General features: G+C 53.3%; 1 protein-coding gene across 3 annotated transcripts; it reads right to left on the bottom strand.

The window, feature by feature from the left end:
* Positions 1-103: 103 nt before the first annotated feature.
* On the bottom strand, positions 104-17130 carry Ephb6 (EPH receptor B6). Of its 3 annotated transcripts, XM_045161014.1 has the most exons (19): positions 16853-17130; positions 16401-16602; positions 11377-11558; positions 7423-7621; positions 7016-7080; positions 6004-6781; positions 5174-5329; positions 4509-4889; positions 4214-4338; positions 3834-3996; positions 3265-3379; positions 2959-3011; positions 2694-2813; positions 2342-2589; positions 1932-2105; positions 1293-1442; positions 860-1053; positions 583-738; positions 104-428 (listed from the first exon to the last, which is right to left on the bottom strand). In XM_045161014.1, the coding sequence occupies exons 4-19, from the start codon at positions 7526-7528 to the stop codon at positions 320-322; spliced, it is 3093 nt and encodes a 1030-aa protein (XP_045016949.1). In that variant the 5' UTR covers positions 7529-7621; positions 11377-11558; positions 16401-16602; positions 16853-17130; the 3' UTR covers positions 104-319. The 3 variants fall into 3 exon arrangements, with proteins under 3 accessions (XP_045016949.1, XP_045016950.1, XP_004661208.2); XM_045161015.1 differs by lacking the exon at positions 583-738; XM_004661151.2 differs by lacking the exon at positions 16401-16602.
* Between the last annotated feature and the right edge of the window lie 276 nt (positions 17131-17406).

Here is a 17406-nt window from a genome sequence, read left to right as displayed (position 1 = left end):
TGCATCAAGGCATTGCCACCAGCCCACCTTATCTCACAGTTCTGCCCCTCCCCCAAAGCCTCCCTAGCCCCTCCCTTTGCGAATGGAGACCTGGACACACCTGAACACCTACAAATTTCCTTTTTTTTTTCCCTTTAATTTGGGGGTGGCTGATGGAAGGGGAGGATTGGAGGATGCAGTGTCTGGAGCACTGGATTCAGTAGGTACACGTGGAGGCCAAGGCAGAGCTTGGTTCCCTCTTGCCGCATTCCTCCTCAAGCCAGTGCCGGGATTGGCTCAGGACGCCCTGGGCTCCTAGGGGCTCCTGCCCAGGCTTCGCTCAGACCTCCACAGAGCCGGGCTGCCGCAGGTGCTGCTGGAGAAGCTGGATGTTGTGCAGCAGCTTCTTCTGGTGGCCCGCCAAGGTGATGCCCAGGGCTGGCAGGTCTCTGGTGGGGACAGAGCGGGTCAGGTCTGGCCCAGCTTGCCTCTCCAAGCTCCCGCATGCACCATCGGATGCACCACCGTGCCTAGGGCCTAGAGCATATGCCAGCCCACCTAGCCCTGCCCAGCGCCTGTGCCCATCCGCTTCGCCCTGCTTACTCCAGGCTGAGCTGAGCCACCTCGCTGAAGGAACAGAGGCCAAACTTGGAGAAGTTCTCCTGGTAGCATTCCAGTCCAATGGCTGAAAGCCAGGCCTGGGGAGAATCCAGGCAAGGAAAGTCCAAGGCCACGGGATTCAGAAGGGCCTGGGAAGGCCTAAGGTGGGGAATGGCAAGCAGGTCAGGGGTTCCTCTTCATCTCAGCCCTCTCGCCTGTTTCCTTTCAGCTTGCATCTACCCTCCCTGGCTTTCCCAGGCTCCACCCCCAAGCTCCAGACCTGTCCCCAGAGTCCCCGTCAGTCTGTAGGGTGTCCGGCTTGCGAATCATCTTGTCAAATGCGGCCACCAGCTGGTCAAAGTGAGGCCGCCGGGCACGGTCCTTCTGCCAAGTGTCCAGCATCAGCAGATGCAGCCCAGGGGGGCAGCCTGGAGGTGGGGGCAGCCGGAACTCTTGTTCTATTGCATTTAGTACCTGAGGGTCAAGAGAAGTGTATAACGATAAACGATTGGGAGGAGAAGGGCTTGTCTCGAAAGGGCCAAGAGCATGCTCATCATGAGGCTGGGTGGAGAAGGAACTCAGAGAACTATGGGATGCTCCCTCCATGACATCTAAGAATAGGAGAGACTCACAAAGAGGGCGATCTTAAAAGTATGATGGGCCTTGAGAAGGGGTCACAGTGGGGAATAAAGCAACATTTCAGTCAAGTTCACCTCCTGCTCACTCATATCCCAGTAGGGCCGTTCTCCATAACTCATCACTTCCCACATAAGGATTCCAAAGCTCCAGACGTCACTGGACGTTGTGTGTTTCCCGTGTGTAATGACCTCTGGGGCCGCCCAGCGAAGCAAGCAACTTGAGCTCTGTGGGGGGCGGGGGTGGGGGGAGGGGGAATCAGAAGTCATGAAGACACGAGTCAGCTTGGACTGAGCGAGAACTCTGCTCAGTCGTGTGTGAAAGGCTTCACGTCCGGGATCTCACTGAGTCCCTTAAGAGTTCTGAAGGGAGGCTGGTAGCAGAACTGCGCACAGTGAAGCTGTGCCAGGTCGTGGGGCCCTCGGGATCTGAACCCAGCTCTGCACACTTTGCAGCCGGCAAGACCTCTGTTTGGGCGTAGGGGAGCTGGTGCTGAACATCTCCCATCCTCCCAATAGTCCCCAGGTCACTGAAATGCCCTTTGCCCAGGCCTCCCGCTCTCCTCACCGCCCGTGTGACCCTCCGACCCCTGTGCACTGTGACATCCCATCTTCGCCACCCACCCCAGATGCTAGCTAGCTTTCCCTCCAGAACCTGCTGATTAAAAACAAAACAAAACAAAAAAAAAGGGCTGCGTCCCCAAGCCCCGCCCTCACCTGAGGACTGTGGCCAAGCCGGGCCACCTTGCACACCAGGTGGCTGTTCACCAGCACGCTTCGGGCGGACAGCGCGCGGTGCACAAAGGCAAAGCTGGACAGGTACTGCATGGCGGCGGCCACTCCTCGCTGCATGGCCACCAGCTGCAGGCTGCTGAACTGGCCTTCCCGCTGCTGAGGGGGCAGAGGGCAGAGGTGAGCCACGGGCTGGAGGCACTGTACCACATACAGACCCGGGCGTCAGAGGGCAACTAGGGGCAGGAGGTAACTTTGTGAAGAAGAAGATGGAAGGAAGGACCACGGTACGCGGTAGGATAGGAAGACAGCGAATGCGCAAGGCTCCATCTCCTGGAAGAGGTGAAAGCCTTGAGCATGCCCGGACACAAGCGCCCTCCCCGCGTAAAACTGACCCTGAGGAAACTGTCCAAGGGTCCCAGCTCCATGAGCTCCGTCAGCACCATGAGTGGCCGGCTCTTGGTGACCACACCTTCTAGCCGCAGGATGTTGGGGTGCTGGAACTGGCCCAGCAGGGCAGCCCGACTAAGAAAAGTCATCTGCAGGCTCTCGGCACCCCCTGCCCACAGGGCCTGGATGGCGACAGCCTGCTCCCTCCGTCCCCGTGGCTGCAGTCGGCCCCGGCGCACTTCTCCAAAGGAGCCTGGGAAATCAGATGGGGGAGTCGGGGTCCGGAGGGTGCCAGGCTGTGCCCAGGGGATGTCCAACCCCTCCCAGACACTCCTTGCCTCCCCCCCCCCATAATACCTGCACCAATGACTTCCTCGATCTTGACATATGCAGGATCCACCTCCCGGGCAAGTTCTCTGATGGCTTGGTAAGGGTCTTCATATGTGGAGGGGTCAATGTAGTATTTTACCCCAAGCCCTAAAGGATGCAGTGTGCTGTGAAGCTGTGATACGAGCCTGGGAGCGCACACACCCAGACGCGCCCTCCCGCTCCCAGACCTCCCCAGGCATGTGGCCAACCCCGAGCCTCCAGCCCCAGAGCCCCTCTGTCTCCCCTTCCCAACCTGGACTGCTGGACTGCTGCAACTGTTCGCTGTAGCCAGTCCCACGTCGTTTCCTGGGGGACAAACCAATAGCCTGGAATGACACCCCGTTTCTGTCCCTTTGCACCTGTCCACCCTGGCTAGGCAGGCAGCTCTGCAGCCCTGGGTCTAAGGAGGGAGGGGGCGCTATCAGCACCCTGCTTTCCAAGTCTGCGGCAGTAGTCGTGGGAGACGGGCATGGTGGAGGGCGTTCAGCAGAGGATCCCAGAGCCGCCGAGGTCTGAGCGGCCCTGGGGCCCGGTTGGGTGGGGATGTCGGGGGCCTCACCGCTGGAAGATGAGAGCCAGGACAGTGATGGCCGCCAGCAGGAGGAAGGCCAAGGCCCCCAGGATGGAGCCGATCACCAAGGACAGCCTCTCTGGAAGCTGGGAGGACAGCTCACCTGGGGGACCAGTGCAGGCAGGGTCACAGGGAGGCCAGGCCCCCCACGCAAACATGCGCATACGCAGCACGCGACCCTGAGCACTGAGGGTACACGATACGATACGCACTTCCCACACCCACCCACGTGGACGTGGGCACAACTCCCAGCGTTTCACGTGCCATAACTATCGCAGGCCTGTACGTATGTATGTGCGGACTCCACACGGTCACACCTGCACTCCACTCCCATTTATTTACCGTTACACCCGCCCTGCCCAGACCACCTTGCACACCAGGTGGCTGGTGCCCAGACAGCTCCTAAGGTCAAAGGTCAAAGGTCTACCATAACCGTCTCCTTTCCCAGAGCCTCTGCTCTGAAGGATGCTGGGTCGTCGTTTGTGGCCCGGGACAGTTTTGGGCCTCTCCTCACTCTCCCCTTGGCCTCCCAACTGTCCCTGCGTCCTTCCCCTCACCTTGAGGCAGGGTCTGGAAATAGACTTTGCCCCCGTAGGGGCCATGGCCCGCGGCAGTGCGTGCTCGCACCTGGAAGCCGTAGATGTGGCCAGGGCTCAGTCGTGTCACCGTGGCCGTGTTGGTCTCGCTGGTCAGGGTGAAGGAGTGGGATTCGTCTTCTGCCTGGGAACAACCACCACTCACACCCTGCAAAGCCAGGCCCCTCACCCCTGCTTTCACGACCCCAAGTTCCCCCCACCCCTTCTCAGCAGCACCCGTTCCTTGGTAGCCCTCTGATCCCACTTGCAATAGCCAGCCTCCTTGCGGGGCGGGGGGTGGGGGCAGTGTGGGCAGAGAGCTCTCACTGGCCCTGCTGCGGAGCCCCAGACCTCCTGCCCACCTGGTCGTAGTAGCGGAGCTGGTAGTCAAGGATGTTGCCATTGGCCTGGTCAGGCTGCGGCCAGGACACTGTGATGCTGTTGGCTGCCCGGCTCACCTGATGCACCACGGGCACCGCGGAGGGCACTGAATGGAAGGGTGGAGGGGCTGTATCAGAGGAAGTAGGCGCTCAGGGAAGCAGGGACATCCAGCCCTGGAGCTCCAACTATGGAGAATGGCTGGAGGGCAGGTGTGGGGCAGGAGGATCCTGAGGAGCAGAGGCAAGGTGACCTTTCCGGTGGAGGGAAAGGGCTCACCTTCATGGCTGGTGCTGACATTGATGGCTGCCGCCTGAGGAGGGTCGGGGCTGAGCTCAGACACCCCATTGACGGCCTGCACTTCCAAGATGTAGGGCACGTGCGCTCGGAGCCCCCCGACTAACACTCGGCTCTCTGTCAGGCCCCGCTGACGGGGGTCGAAATGCACCTCATCCCTGCAACGGCGACACGTGGCCCCACTGCTGCTGCTGCTGCTGCTGCTGCCGCCGCCGCCTGGCTCCTGGTGGCCCCCACACTCCTTACACACCACATTGAAGAGCAGGTCCCCTCGGCCGCCCAGCTCCTGCGGCAGGCGCCAGTGAAGCATGAGGACGGAGCCTTGCACCTCGAACCAAAGCTCGCGGGGAGCTGATGGAGGGCCTGGAGGGGTGCAGCAGGCGGACGGCGTGGGTGGTAATCAGTGAAGGGAAGGGGATACCAGAAAAGCGTACAGGTGGAGGGAGTCAGAAGGAAGAGCCAGAGGGGATGGGGGTGGGGGGGTTCAGGGCAAGAAGAGGAAGATGCCAAGAAAACAGAAGTCACTCCAACTGAAAAGCCTGCCCGGCCCCTCCACAGCATGATCATGTTGTATCAGGCTCCCCCCCCTCACCCCCCATCGCCACACTGAAAGACTCTTTTCTGGGCTGGGCTGGGAGGGGACTCACCGGTGCAGGCAGCCTCGGGTGGGTCAGAACTGGCCCTGTAGAAACCGTGGAGACAGGGGCAACTGAGGGCTGCAGGGTCAGAGGAGTGGCTGCGGGCTGGGCATGGTGAGCAGGGGCTGTTCCCGGCCAGGGCCTTATAGGATCCCTCGGGACAAGCTGAGGAGGCAGAAGGGAGAATGCGGTGTCACACTCACTCCATCCACCTGCCCTGTTATGTCCGAGGCATCTGCACACAGCGTCCTCTGTCTCCCCAAAGCTAAGCTGGTTGTCCTTTGCTTCTGAAACCCATCCCCACCTCTTCCCTGAGCTGAGACATGGGCTTAATTCAGCCGGGGGACAGGACTGCATTTCTACTGGTGAAACAATTAGGGGTGTTGTGGGCTGCGGGCAGGGCAAGCAAAAGATGTAGGGGTTCCAGGCTGGGTTGCATAACTTCCCTCTGCCGGCACCCTTCTCCTTACCCTATCCACCGCTACCTTCCACTGGCTTCTCAGCCACAACCCCTTTTGCAATGAACCTTCCCAACAAGAGGACAGATGGGACGAAAGACCCCATGCCACAGCGGCCCAGGAACCGCACGATTTTTACTCTCCATCAGTTCTTACATCTGCACGGAGCCTTAGAACACATAGCAACTGATGCCGGAGGCTGCAGACATTTCAGATGAGTGGGTGTGAGCAAGTTTATGCGCTTGAGAAAATAAAATTGGTGAGAATGGGTCCTTTCCTAAGATGGCTTATTCAATCCTTTCGGGGGGTACAGAGGGAAGTACCGAATAATCAGGAGAGAAATCAGAAGTGAAGTGAAGGGAGGGCGGGAGTGGCTCTCACCTGCACAGGCCTTGTCTCCACGGGCAGGCTGGTGCCCAGGCTGGCAGCGGCAGCCTCCGACAGTTACCATCCACCTGCCCTCCCCGTTGCAGTGCAACCTGGGGGGGTTGCCCCCTGCCTGGCCTCCGACTCCGTCTTCCTCTGGCTCTGCGTGAGCTACGCAAGTGCCCACGGCTGCCACCAGGGAGGCCCCCCCAGCTCCGCTGGCCTGCGTCTCAGGGAAAGAGGCAAAGGCGCGCAGCACAGAAGGACAGGTGTACGCAAAGAGCTTCACGGCTACAAGGGCCAGGCAGGCCCCGGTGTCCTGGAAGGCCACGTAGAAGCCTCGCTGAGTGAGAGGCCCAAAGCTGCGCTCTTTGACATTCAGCTGCAGTCCCCCTCGCTGACCAGTCCTGTGGGGCCCCACAGGCCACGAGGAAGAGGAGGAGGAGGAGGAGGAGGAAGAGGCAGGGAAGCTCTCATCAGCTGCAATTGTGTCCACCTTGGTCCAGCGCTTGAGATGCCAAGCTGAAATGCTGTCGGAGCTGTCAGCTTCCTCAGCCTGCCGGTAATAGAGAGTGAAGGTCTCCCGGCAGGTACCCCCGCTCACGCCCAGACTGGAACACGCTCGCACGGAGAAGTGGAGGCGGATGTGTGCCCTCTGGGCCCCTCTCCTCTCCACAAAGTGTGTCTGCAGCCAGTTGTCCTGCCCGGTGCCTGGAGGGACCCCCGCCACATGGCACGCCTCGAAGGTCCGGGTCAGGCGGTGCTGGTCATCCAGAACGCTGACCTCATCCCACTGCAAGGTCAGGAGAAGCCACACCTGCTCAGGGCTTGGACACGAGACATGGGGAGTGGGGCGCTGGAGGGAGTCCTATCTTCTCACACTGAGACTTGAGATTCGTGACAGGGGAAGCAGGGAGAAGAACTCTGAACTTGTGTTCCTCCCTGGGGGTTTCCTTTCTGAGTCCCTGAATAATTATGGAGAAGTGAGGGGCACAATATGGGGTTGGGAAAGAAGAGAGACGCTTACCCCTCCTGGAGGGTAGGTGAGCCAGCCGATCTCAGAGGTTTCTCCCGTGGTGTCCAGCAGCACCTCTATTCAGAGATAAAGGGGTGCACAGTGCAAGGCTTCCAGCTGGCACTAGTGCTCCCCACTCCACGTCACTAGCGCTCCCCACTCCACGACCCTGGAGAATCAAAGACCTTTCTCCCAGCGTCTATCGGATGTACCAGTGCAGGACTCCAGCTGTTTGTGAGGATCCTGTCTGGGATACTTGGCGCATGAACTGGTGACCCTCTCTCACACCTTCCTCTCCTTAGGGGGGGCGGGAGTCTTCATTCTTTCCTACATTTTCTGAATCTTTTCCTTTCCCAACCACACTTGTCTCCACGGGCAGGTTGGGGGGGGGGTGGTCTCCAGCCTCCCCTCCTCCTTACCTTCCAGAGCCAGAACTGAGGGCCCCAGGACCAGGACCCACAGGCTGCCCACCATGCCCACCACTCTGCTCCCTGCGCGAGTGGCCTCGTCAGCCTCAGTAGCCATGGGGCATCTTCAGGGCTCCCACCATGGCCCTGGCCGCCACCCTGCTCCCAGGTGGGGCTTCAGCTCTTCCGATATTGCAGCCCAACTCGCTTCCTGGGGAGACACACGGGGTCGGAGGAGACGGAGGGGAGGAAACTGCATTGTCACATCCCGCCCATAGGTCTGCCTCCGTGGTTCTCTACAATTCCCAAACTCTCCTGTTACAGACTGTAGGCCATTATTAGGAGCCAACTGTGTCTGAAGTCTGCTGTGAAAATTCCACTTTCTTGTAGGGCCATGGGCCAAAACCCTCACGTCCCTTCCCCATGTCAATGTACCTCAAGGTTCTCATTCTTTTTATTTTATTTTATTTTCATTTTTAAATTTTTATTTATTTATTTGAGAGAGACAGACACAGAGAGAAAGGCAGATAGAAGGAAAGAGAGAATGGGCGCGCCAGGGCTTCCAGCCTCTGCAAATGAACTCCAGATGCGTGCGCCCCCTTGTGCATCTGGCTAACGTGGGACCTGTGGAACCGAGCCTTGAACCGGGGTCCTTAGGCTTCACAGGCAAGCGCTTAACCACTAAGCCATCTCTCCAGCCCTATTTTTATTTATTTATTTGAGAGCAACAGAGAGAGAGAGAATGGGTGCGCGAGAATGGGTGCGCCAGGGCCTCCAGCCACTGCAAACGAACTCCAGACGCGTGTGCCCCCTTGTGCATCTGGCTGACGTGGGTCCTGGGGAATCGAGCCTCGCGCTGGGGTCCTTAGGCTTCACAGGCAAGCGCTTGACCACTAAGCTATCTCTAAGGTTCTCATTCTTAAAGGTGAAGTACAGTCATGCCTTCTTGGTCTGGAAGGAGTTACTTCACTTCTTCACTTACCCTCTTCCCTTCCCCCTCCCTGTATGGTAGTAAGAAAGTTCTGTCCACGAAAGACTGGTGGGTAAGAAAGAACAAAATAGACAAAAACAGAAAACCTGCTCTGTCCTTGTGGTCATACAAATGTTCCCCATGCACTGGACTCCACATTTCAGAGATGCAGTGAAGCAAAAGGGACACGGAAAGATGGCTGTGGGGCATGAAGAGAAGGGAGGGTAGGAGACATGTAAAAAGAGCACAGGCATAAAGACTCTAAAAGGTGACCGAGGCTGAGGAAGGAGACGATGGAGCTATGTAGGTCTGGCACACACTCTGAACAGAGATTCTTTCCCTTAAGGCACACGAGCTTCCCCGTGGCTTATAGAAAACTAAGTGCATAGTTTAACATATGAAAAGATGCTTATTGCTGGCTCATAGGTGAAGGAAGACATATTAAAACAACAGTGGCAAGCCATTCCTTAGAGACAGGATGTCTGTGCCCTGGCTCTGATGCTCACCTTGAGACCCTTACCTCCTGGTGTGAGGGTATGAAAGGCTGGGAGAGAAGTAGGTCGTGAGAAGTTACATGAATGGGCTTTGTATTCTTATAAGAGACTCCAAAGGGGTTTACCCCCCTCTTTCCACTTTGTGAGGTTACAGTGAAAAGAGGACAATGTGCATCTGGGAAGAAGGCCTCACCAGAACTGAGCCAGGCTGGTACCACGGTCTCTGAATAGCCTCCAGAACACCGAGGAACAGCTTCCCACAGCCTATAAACCACCCAATCTATGGCATTTTGTTACTGCAGATTGAACTAAGACAACATTTTTACCTCAGCGCTTGCTAGTGCAGAGTGGGGGACAAGGTATGTGTAACAGGAAACAGGAGAATTCCCATTGGAATACCAGTGTTGATAGGACAGCTGTCCGTCTGTCCAGCACCTTCACTTCCAAGTTCTTCAAATGCTCTTCACTTGCACAATATTTGTTTAAACAAAGACAATCATGAAAAAAATTGGGGAGAGGGACTAGCAAGATGCTTCGTGGTTAAGCCACTTGCTTATGAAGCCAAAGGACCCAGGTTTGATTCCCCAGGACCCATGTAAGTCAGATGCTCAAGGTGGCACATGCTTCTGGAGTTCATTTGCAACAGCTAAAGGCCCTGCTGCATTCATCCTTTCTCTCTTTCTCTCTCTCTTTCTCTCTTACTCCGTCCCTCTCCCCCTCCCTCCCTCCCTCGTTCTCTTTCTCTCTCAAGTAAGTAAACAAAGATAAAATATTTTTAAAAATTGTCAGTACTGGGAATTGAACCAAGGACCTTTCCTTATACCATACCATACCAGCTCTGTGTCACTAAGCCACATTTCAGTCATATGAGCTGCTTATAAGGGAAAGGACTTTAAAATAACTTTATCAATAAGAAGGTGGCTAGGAGCACAGACCAATGGAATAGAATCGGGGACCCAGACTTTGGGTCAAGCAACTACAGCTACTTGATATTTGACAAAGACCCTAACAATATAGGCTGGAAAAAAGACAGCATCTTCAACAAAGGGTGCTGGACAAACTGGATAACCATATGCAGGAAACTGAAACTTGATCCACACATCTCACCATGCCCAACACTCAAATCCAAATGGATCAAAGACCTCAATGTAAGACCAGAAACTCAGCTATTACTGGAAGAAATTATAGGAGGAATGTTCCTTGATATAGGAATGGAAAAAGACTTCCTGAAAAAAATCCCAGTAACATAGGATCTTAAATAATCACTCAACCAATGGGATCACATAAACTGAAGGTTTTTTTCACAGACAAACATACAATAAGCAAAGCCAATAGATTACCCACAGAATGGGAGAAAATATTTGCTGAATATCCAACTGACAGAGGCCAAATCTCTAGAATCTACAAAGAACTCAAAGACCTAAACAATAAAAAGTCAAACAACCCACTCACGAAATGGGGAAAAGAGCTGGACAGGCAGTTCACGGAGGAAGAAATACAAATGGCAAACACACACTTAAGAAAATGTTCATCATCCCTAATTATCAGGGAAATTAAAACAACTATGAGGTTTCACCTTATCCCAGGAAGGATAGCAAACATTAAAAAATCAAATGAAAATAAATGCTGGTGAGGATGTGGAGAAATAGGAACCCCCATCCACTGTTGGTGGGAATGTAAGATGGTACAACCACTTTGGAATTATGGCACTTTCTTAATGGATATGAGCTGCTGATGACTTACGATTTTCTAAGTGAAAGTGGTAAGTGCAGACTGGTATAAAGAAAGCTCCCATTTGTTATCAAGAAGAACAGCCATATGCATGAAATCGTATTTATGGAGGGATGAAACTTGGGAAGTAAGGAAAACAAGGGACTGAGAATATCTTTTCCATGTATTTGCTTTAATTTTTATGTTAAAAAGTCTTGCACTGGGGCTGGAGAGATAGCTTAGCAGTTAAGCGCTTGCCTGTGAAGCCTAAGGACCCTGGTTCGAGGCTCGGTTCCCCAGGTCCCACGTTAGCCAGATGCACAAGGGGGCGCACGCATCTGGAGTTCGTTTGCAGAGGCTGGAAGCCCTGGCGCGCCCATTCTCTCTCTCTCCCTCTACCTGTCTTTCTCTCTGTGTCTGTCTCTCTCAAATAAATAAGTAAAAAATAAAAAAATAAAAAAGTCTTGCGCCGGACGTGGTGGCGCACACCTTTAATCCCAGCACTCAGGAGGCAGTGGTAAGAGGATTACTGTGAGTTTGAGGCCACTCTGAGACTACACAGTGAATTCCAGGTCAGCCTAGGCTAGGTAGGGTCTCCCTCAGAAAAAAAAAAAAAAAATCTTGCATATGCACCTTTTCAATTAGATCATATTAAAATTTCCATTTAAACTGTAGATGATAACTGCTTAGTGAAATGAATCAATTAGTGTTTATGACCTTAGGTTGGCTTTCAAGATCTACCCCACAGCCACCTCCTCTATGCCCACAAGCTTTATGTCTGTGAACGGTTACCTCCAGGGCCAGGATGAAGACCAGCTCCACTTTTCTGCTGGATCTAGAGACGGGCAGCACCGTGTCTCTCTCTGCAACGCTGTCTCCGAGACCATGTGTTACAGGAACAAGAGTAGCAATATTCACTTATTTCTGTTGCGAAAAGCACGAGGCATATTGCCCATGATGCTGAAATGACAGGGCTAAGAGGAAAACAAACAAACAGATCAAAAAATAAATAAAAAATAATTAGAAAAGCAACCCAACAACTTGAGTCAATTGGATAGGAAGTTGCAAACTGGTTATGTGTAGCCTGCTTATTGATCTCAATGAAACCAAAGTTTAACTGAAGCTATATTTAAATGTAATCCATATGAAAGTTATAACTCCTGCTTGTCTAATATTTTTGTAATGGTGTTATGTGTCATAAGATAAAGCCTTTAGTGTCATCCCCATGAAGACAGCCTGGAGAGACACCTTTTCTACACACCTATGGGCTAATGGTTAGTGGGCAACTAGACACTGAAAGTTAGTTTTCATAACTCTTATGCCCTATGTGTGACATAGGTAGAATCCAGAACTTACACAGAGGGGCAAAAAAGCAGAAGTTCCATATGATAAATATTTTCTTTTAAAAAATTATTTATTTATTTGAGAGAGAGGGGCAAATAAAGAGAAAGACAGAACAGGCACACGAGGGCTTCCAGCCATGGCAAACAAGCTCCAGACGCATGCACCCCCTTGTATATCTGGCTTATGTGGGTACTGGAGAAACGAAATGGGGTCCTTAGTCTCCTCAGCAAGCTCCTTAACTGCTAAGCCATCTTCCCAGCCCTGATAAATATTTTTTTAAGGAACAAAGATTCCTGAAGATGTTGTCCTAAATGCCTCTTGGATCACTCACAGATTAAATAACGCTCCAGAGAAGAGAAGGAAGACCATGAAACGGAGAGCATACATCACTCTCTTGACTTCCATAATGCTGGCTTCAGAAACAGCTGTTTATAAACACTCTGGAGCCATTCACATGGGAGGTGTGACCCCCTCCACCAAATCTCAGTGTCTTAATATGGAGATATCCTTGAAACAGCAAAGCAGAACAGATTCTGTCCAGAACCACAGTCTTCAGGGACACTGTTATCAAGAACAGAAAATGCCAGAGGCAAGCTCTGAAACAATGAAGGCTATTTTACTATTTGCCCAGAAGATATGCTTGAAAGTAGCCTCTTTCAGGCAGAACATGAATGGGCTCCGTGATCTGTACAAAGAAGAAACAATGACCACTGTGCCGTCTTAGACTTACAACTAGACACTCACGGAGAAAAGATAATAAATATTTTGGTAATATTTTAATGGATTTTTTTGTTTGAAAGTAAGATTATTTGAAAGCACACCATGATAATATCAGTTGTAAAACATGGAATTTTCTAGAAGGCGAAAAATGGCAAACTGCTTAACCCACAATATAAGCAACATGGCAGCTTAGGTCTGTAATAAGGTGTGCTCCTACAGCCTTGGTGTGCATGTTAGCGACAACATGATTCTGGCCTTTCCTCCTAAGATCCAGAAAAGAGCAAAAGCAATTATGAAATATGTTCAACTCATCCAGCTTCTCTCAGCAAGAATCAGAAAGAATAAAATGGAGATATTGCATGTGGCTTACAACTTGGGATATTTTTCTTGAAATTTTACTAAGAACAATGATATTCATTAAAAAGAAATGGTTGAAAATCTTAAGTACTTAGAGTGCGTTTTGATGTTTAATGTGAATCTTTTTCACATTCAAATGCAGAATGTTGAAAGATACAAATGAGTAGCTTAAAAATATTGCTGAGTCAGAGTACAAAATTAGATCAGTCCTATCCAGTCCAACCAAGGAAGCCTCTTGCTTTTAATACATACAAATAATCACAGTATATCTATTGCCACAATAAAAACAAGGAAGAGGAAACCAGAAGATACGGAATGGAATGCTATCAACTAATTCATGACACTGCAGATTCTTCTGAAGGAAGTTTCAAAGGTAGAGAGACAAGTGACAAGGCATGGGTGCTCCTCGTGTCTGGAATAGTAAAAAGGCAAGACTTGACTTTCAAAGGTGGCTTTGCCGGCTGTGGACACGGAATGTCTCCTGCATTTGATCCAGAAAAGTATCTTGGGCACAGCTCAACATCCTGTAGCTACCCAGAGGAAGACATGAGCCTCCTCCTCCTCCTCTTGAACCTGCTTGAGATTCCTGGATCCACTGTATCTCCAGAAGGGAGCTGGGCAGAGTTTAGAAACTGCCTCACTTTAGAAAGTGCTGCTGCTACTGATCCCAGTTGAGAAAGCATTCATGTTTCAGATGTGTGTAAGCTTTTAAAAGCATAAAGTACCCATAGCCGTAGAAATATGGATGTAAAATTATGGTTCAGAAGGTGGTACTGACTAGACAGACACACGTTGACGTAACAAGCGTCACAACCCATAGTTGGCATCACTTTGCTCTCCATGTGAGGGAGCTGCTATGTCATAAGCCTGCTGTGTGTGTTTGCTTTACAAAAATAAGGGAGGATAGTAGCAGCAAGGTTGTATTTTTGTTGTTGTTGTTTTCAGAAACTTGCAAAATTGCAGAGTTGTAGAATCTTAGCTTATGATGTATAATTTGTGAACTCTGTTCTAGATGCAATTGAAAGATTTAAATGTAAATTCAATCAGCAAATCTGTAAGAGCTTTAAAAATTAACTGTGCTTAAATCACATGCTAAATATGTTACTTTCTTGAACAAACAAATTCAGCTTATTTAATAGAGTTTATGCACCTCAATCCACAAAGTAATTTAAAAAAAAATTAAACAATGCAAGCTGCAGCAGCTCACAGGAAGGTATGACAGAGATATGCTGGATCATTAAAACTGGTTACTGGAGGAGGATGCTAGAGATGGAGGATGCTAGGTGGGGATAATTAACTTTGTCTTACATATGTCTGAAGGCTTTTTGGTTGTTGTTGTTTCAATACCTCATTTTTATAGTTAAAATCTAAACAAATAAAGGAAAATGCTTTTAAAACCTAGGCAAATACAGCATAGGTTTATATTTAATCCCTTTTTATAATCTTCTAAGTTTCAAAATAATCTATGAATTTTCAACTCTAAGAAGACATGAGAGAGTGAACGAGGCAAAAGTAAGAGACCCACAAAGGCGACATCACTTTTATCCTGGGATGCACCTCCGCTTTTCTCCCAGAAAGTTCACATTGCCTTGCTTCTCTGGCATGAAGTGCAGGACTGTCTACAAAGGGACAGGGGGACAGAAGGACCCTGGGCCTCTCTGGCGACAAAGGGAGCCCATACAAGACCAATTCCATGAGGCAAGGCCGTTGCCGTCCAGCAGGCACAAGGAGTACCCTCAGGGCAAGAGGCCGGGGATGTGAGCTCTGTGAGGCCACCAGGCTGGTTCTCACACCTGCGTGTGCAGGGTCAGCGTGGGCAGGGTTAGCACCAGAGGCTGCCTGCCACTCTATCCTGTTCTATCCTGCAGCTGTTCGATGCCCAGGAAATCCCAATATAATCCTTGCTCAGCTCACTGCGACAGCCCTACCCTTTCATCTGCACCCCGGAGATCTCCGGTGAGCTTTCTACGTGCTCTGGCCCTCTGCCTTGAAAAGGATCCCATCGGGCTTTTAAGGCAGTAAGTACCCAGGACAGGGAGGGAGGAGGTTGCTGTCTTCTAGCTCTTGATCTCCTGCTGCCCAGGCTGGAGAAGCCAATTTGTGGGGTATCTGGATGAGGCCTTGAGCCTGGGGAGAAGGTTCCCTGCCGCACACTGCTCAGGCACATGCGCCTCCCACTCCCTGGCTGGGCAGCCAGGAGAGGGTTTTAAGATGCAGGTAATGTCTGGGTCTAGACACACATCCTCGGAGAACGAGCCTGTCTGACTGTGCCCTGACCGGGGACACACCGGGGCTCCTGGCAAGAGCACAGGGAGAGTTCTGGGGCTGACGGTAAGGGCGTGCAGGCCCTGGGTCCTGAAAGATGGTGGAGAAAGCCTTGAGTACCAGGAGCAGAACCCGTGTCAGATGCCTGGCAGAGAGGGTGTAAGGATGTGTGAGATGGGGTGGGCGGCGGCAGTGAGCTGCGAAGCCTCCTTGTGAGCGTCCTGGCACACCACTGGGCGCTGCTTTGGCAGGCTATCCCTGTCCCTTGCCATGGGCCCTGCTCTAACCCCTGTCTGGCTATGAGCTGGTCTCTGGGGAGATTCTGCTACAGGGGCATCAGGACTGGGAAAGGCAGTGAGCAGAGTAGCAAAGGGGGAGCCAAGTCTTCAAACACTCTCCAGACACTGCCATACCCCTTCCACCTATAGCGGAGAGCAGGGTACAAAGGACATGAGGCTTAGGACCCAAAATCTAAGAGCCAATGAAAGCTGAGACCGTCTCTGTGCCAGAGGAGGGTACCGTCTTTCCCATCCTCAGCCCTCAACTCCCGACCTGCAACGCCAAGCACTCGGGTAACTCCACCAAGGTCCTTGCCAACCATCTTGTAACTCCAGTGGATCAGGGGCCTTCAAAGAAGTCTTCTACCCTAGGTCATTAGGTCGTACAAGGGGTGCCCATCCCAGTCTTCCTTCAGGACACAAGGCCTGCGTTCCCTCGGTTTTCTGGACGGTGAACAGCCCCTATCACCATCTTCTACGGCCTGGGAGTCACCGTCTCCCCTTCCAGCGCCTGAGTCAAGTTCCCCCGGCGGGTGGAAAACCTGGGCTAACTGACTGGGAAACAGGCTGGGCAGCTCTTCTCCATGGGCACTGCCAGGGACATTACAACATCAGCTACGCTGGGCCCATGCCAGCTCCCCCAGGGATGGGAGGAGAGAGGGTGCCAGACGGCCACGATCAGTGGGCAGGGGCAGAGGCAGCCCGGGCCAAGCACCCAGATGCAGAGAGGGGGAGGAGCTGGAGCAGGAACAGGCCAGAGACTGGTTGCAACTGGCAAAGTGTGTGTGTGTGGGGGGGGGGGGGGCGAGGTGGGGAGACAGTATGGCTGAGGAGCAGTATCCAAGCCCCTACCTCCAGGCTTAAAATAGGGGGCAAGCAGGGGGTCCTGTGAGGAGCTGGGGGCAGGTGTGGATGGCTCCCGTGGGTGTTCCCAGCTCCAAGCATATTGAAGAGATGCCACAGGAATCAGAAGGATGGGCCATCCTTTTCCGAACGATGGGAGCCTGACCTCTGCGAGGTTAGGATCCTCCAAGTCAAGACCAGAGGAGGGCAGCTAGAAACACGAAGGAAGGTTTCCAACCGCCAGGGCAGCGGGCATCAGTGAGGGCTGAGGAGGGGCTCGCTCCTCTCCCTTCCTGAACACGCTCTCGCCTTGGGGAGTGATACCCAATGCTCCCCTCCAAGGAAGCTCCCCAGGGCGTGCAAAGGCCCAGGCTAGAGGGGTCCTCCACTTGGAAATCTTCAACCCTCCGAACCCCCTCCCCAGTCCTATTATCCTTCGACCTCCCAATCCCTGAGCTCACCTTCAAGCTCCGCAGGTCTGCGCCCTCCGCCGAGGCCCCCCGCGGCTCGCGGATCTCGCCCAGCGCCGCGCGCGTCCTCTGGGGGTCGGGACGGGGACCCCGCTGCCCAGTCGCCCGGAGTCTCTGGGATTCTGGGGTGGACCGGAGGATGGAAGCTGCTCCAGAGCGGGGTGTGGTGGGGGCGGCGGCGGAGGGCCGGTGTCGCGATCTCAGTTTTCCAGCTCGCTCGCGGGTTCCAACGCCCGCTGCTCCCGAGCTCGGGCTGGAGCGAGCGCAGCCCGGCCCGCCCCCTGCGCGTCCCTCCCAGCCTGGCCCGCCCCTCTCGGGCCCCTGAGGCCGCCCTCCCTCTCCCCTCTTCCGGGAGTCGAGCCCGCCCTCCCCGGCCTAGGCGGCGGGTGCGCGGAGGAGCAGGTCCCCCGGCCCCGGGCGCGTGGGGAGACGCGGGGCCAGCCGGCGCGCTCCGGAGGGCCGCCTCCTCTGCGAGTCCCCGCCGGGTGGCAGGGACGTGGGTCGCGGCAGGGCACGCGGGGGGGCCCCGGAGGAGCCAGCCAGAG

This window comes from Jaculus jaculus, chromosome 10 (assembly GCF_020740685.1).
Source record: "Jaculus jaculus isolate mJacJac1 chromosome 10, mJacJac1.mat.Y.cur, whole genome shotgun sequence".
Taxonomy (NCBI): Eukaryota; Metazoa; Chordata; class Mammalia; order Rodentia; family Dipodidae; genus Jaculus; species Jaculus jaculus.
The sequence above is the reverse complement of the archived record's forward strand: the minus strand, read 5'-3'. Positions and strand labels throughout refer to the sequence as shown.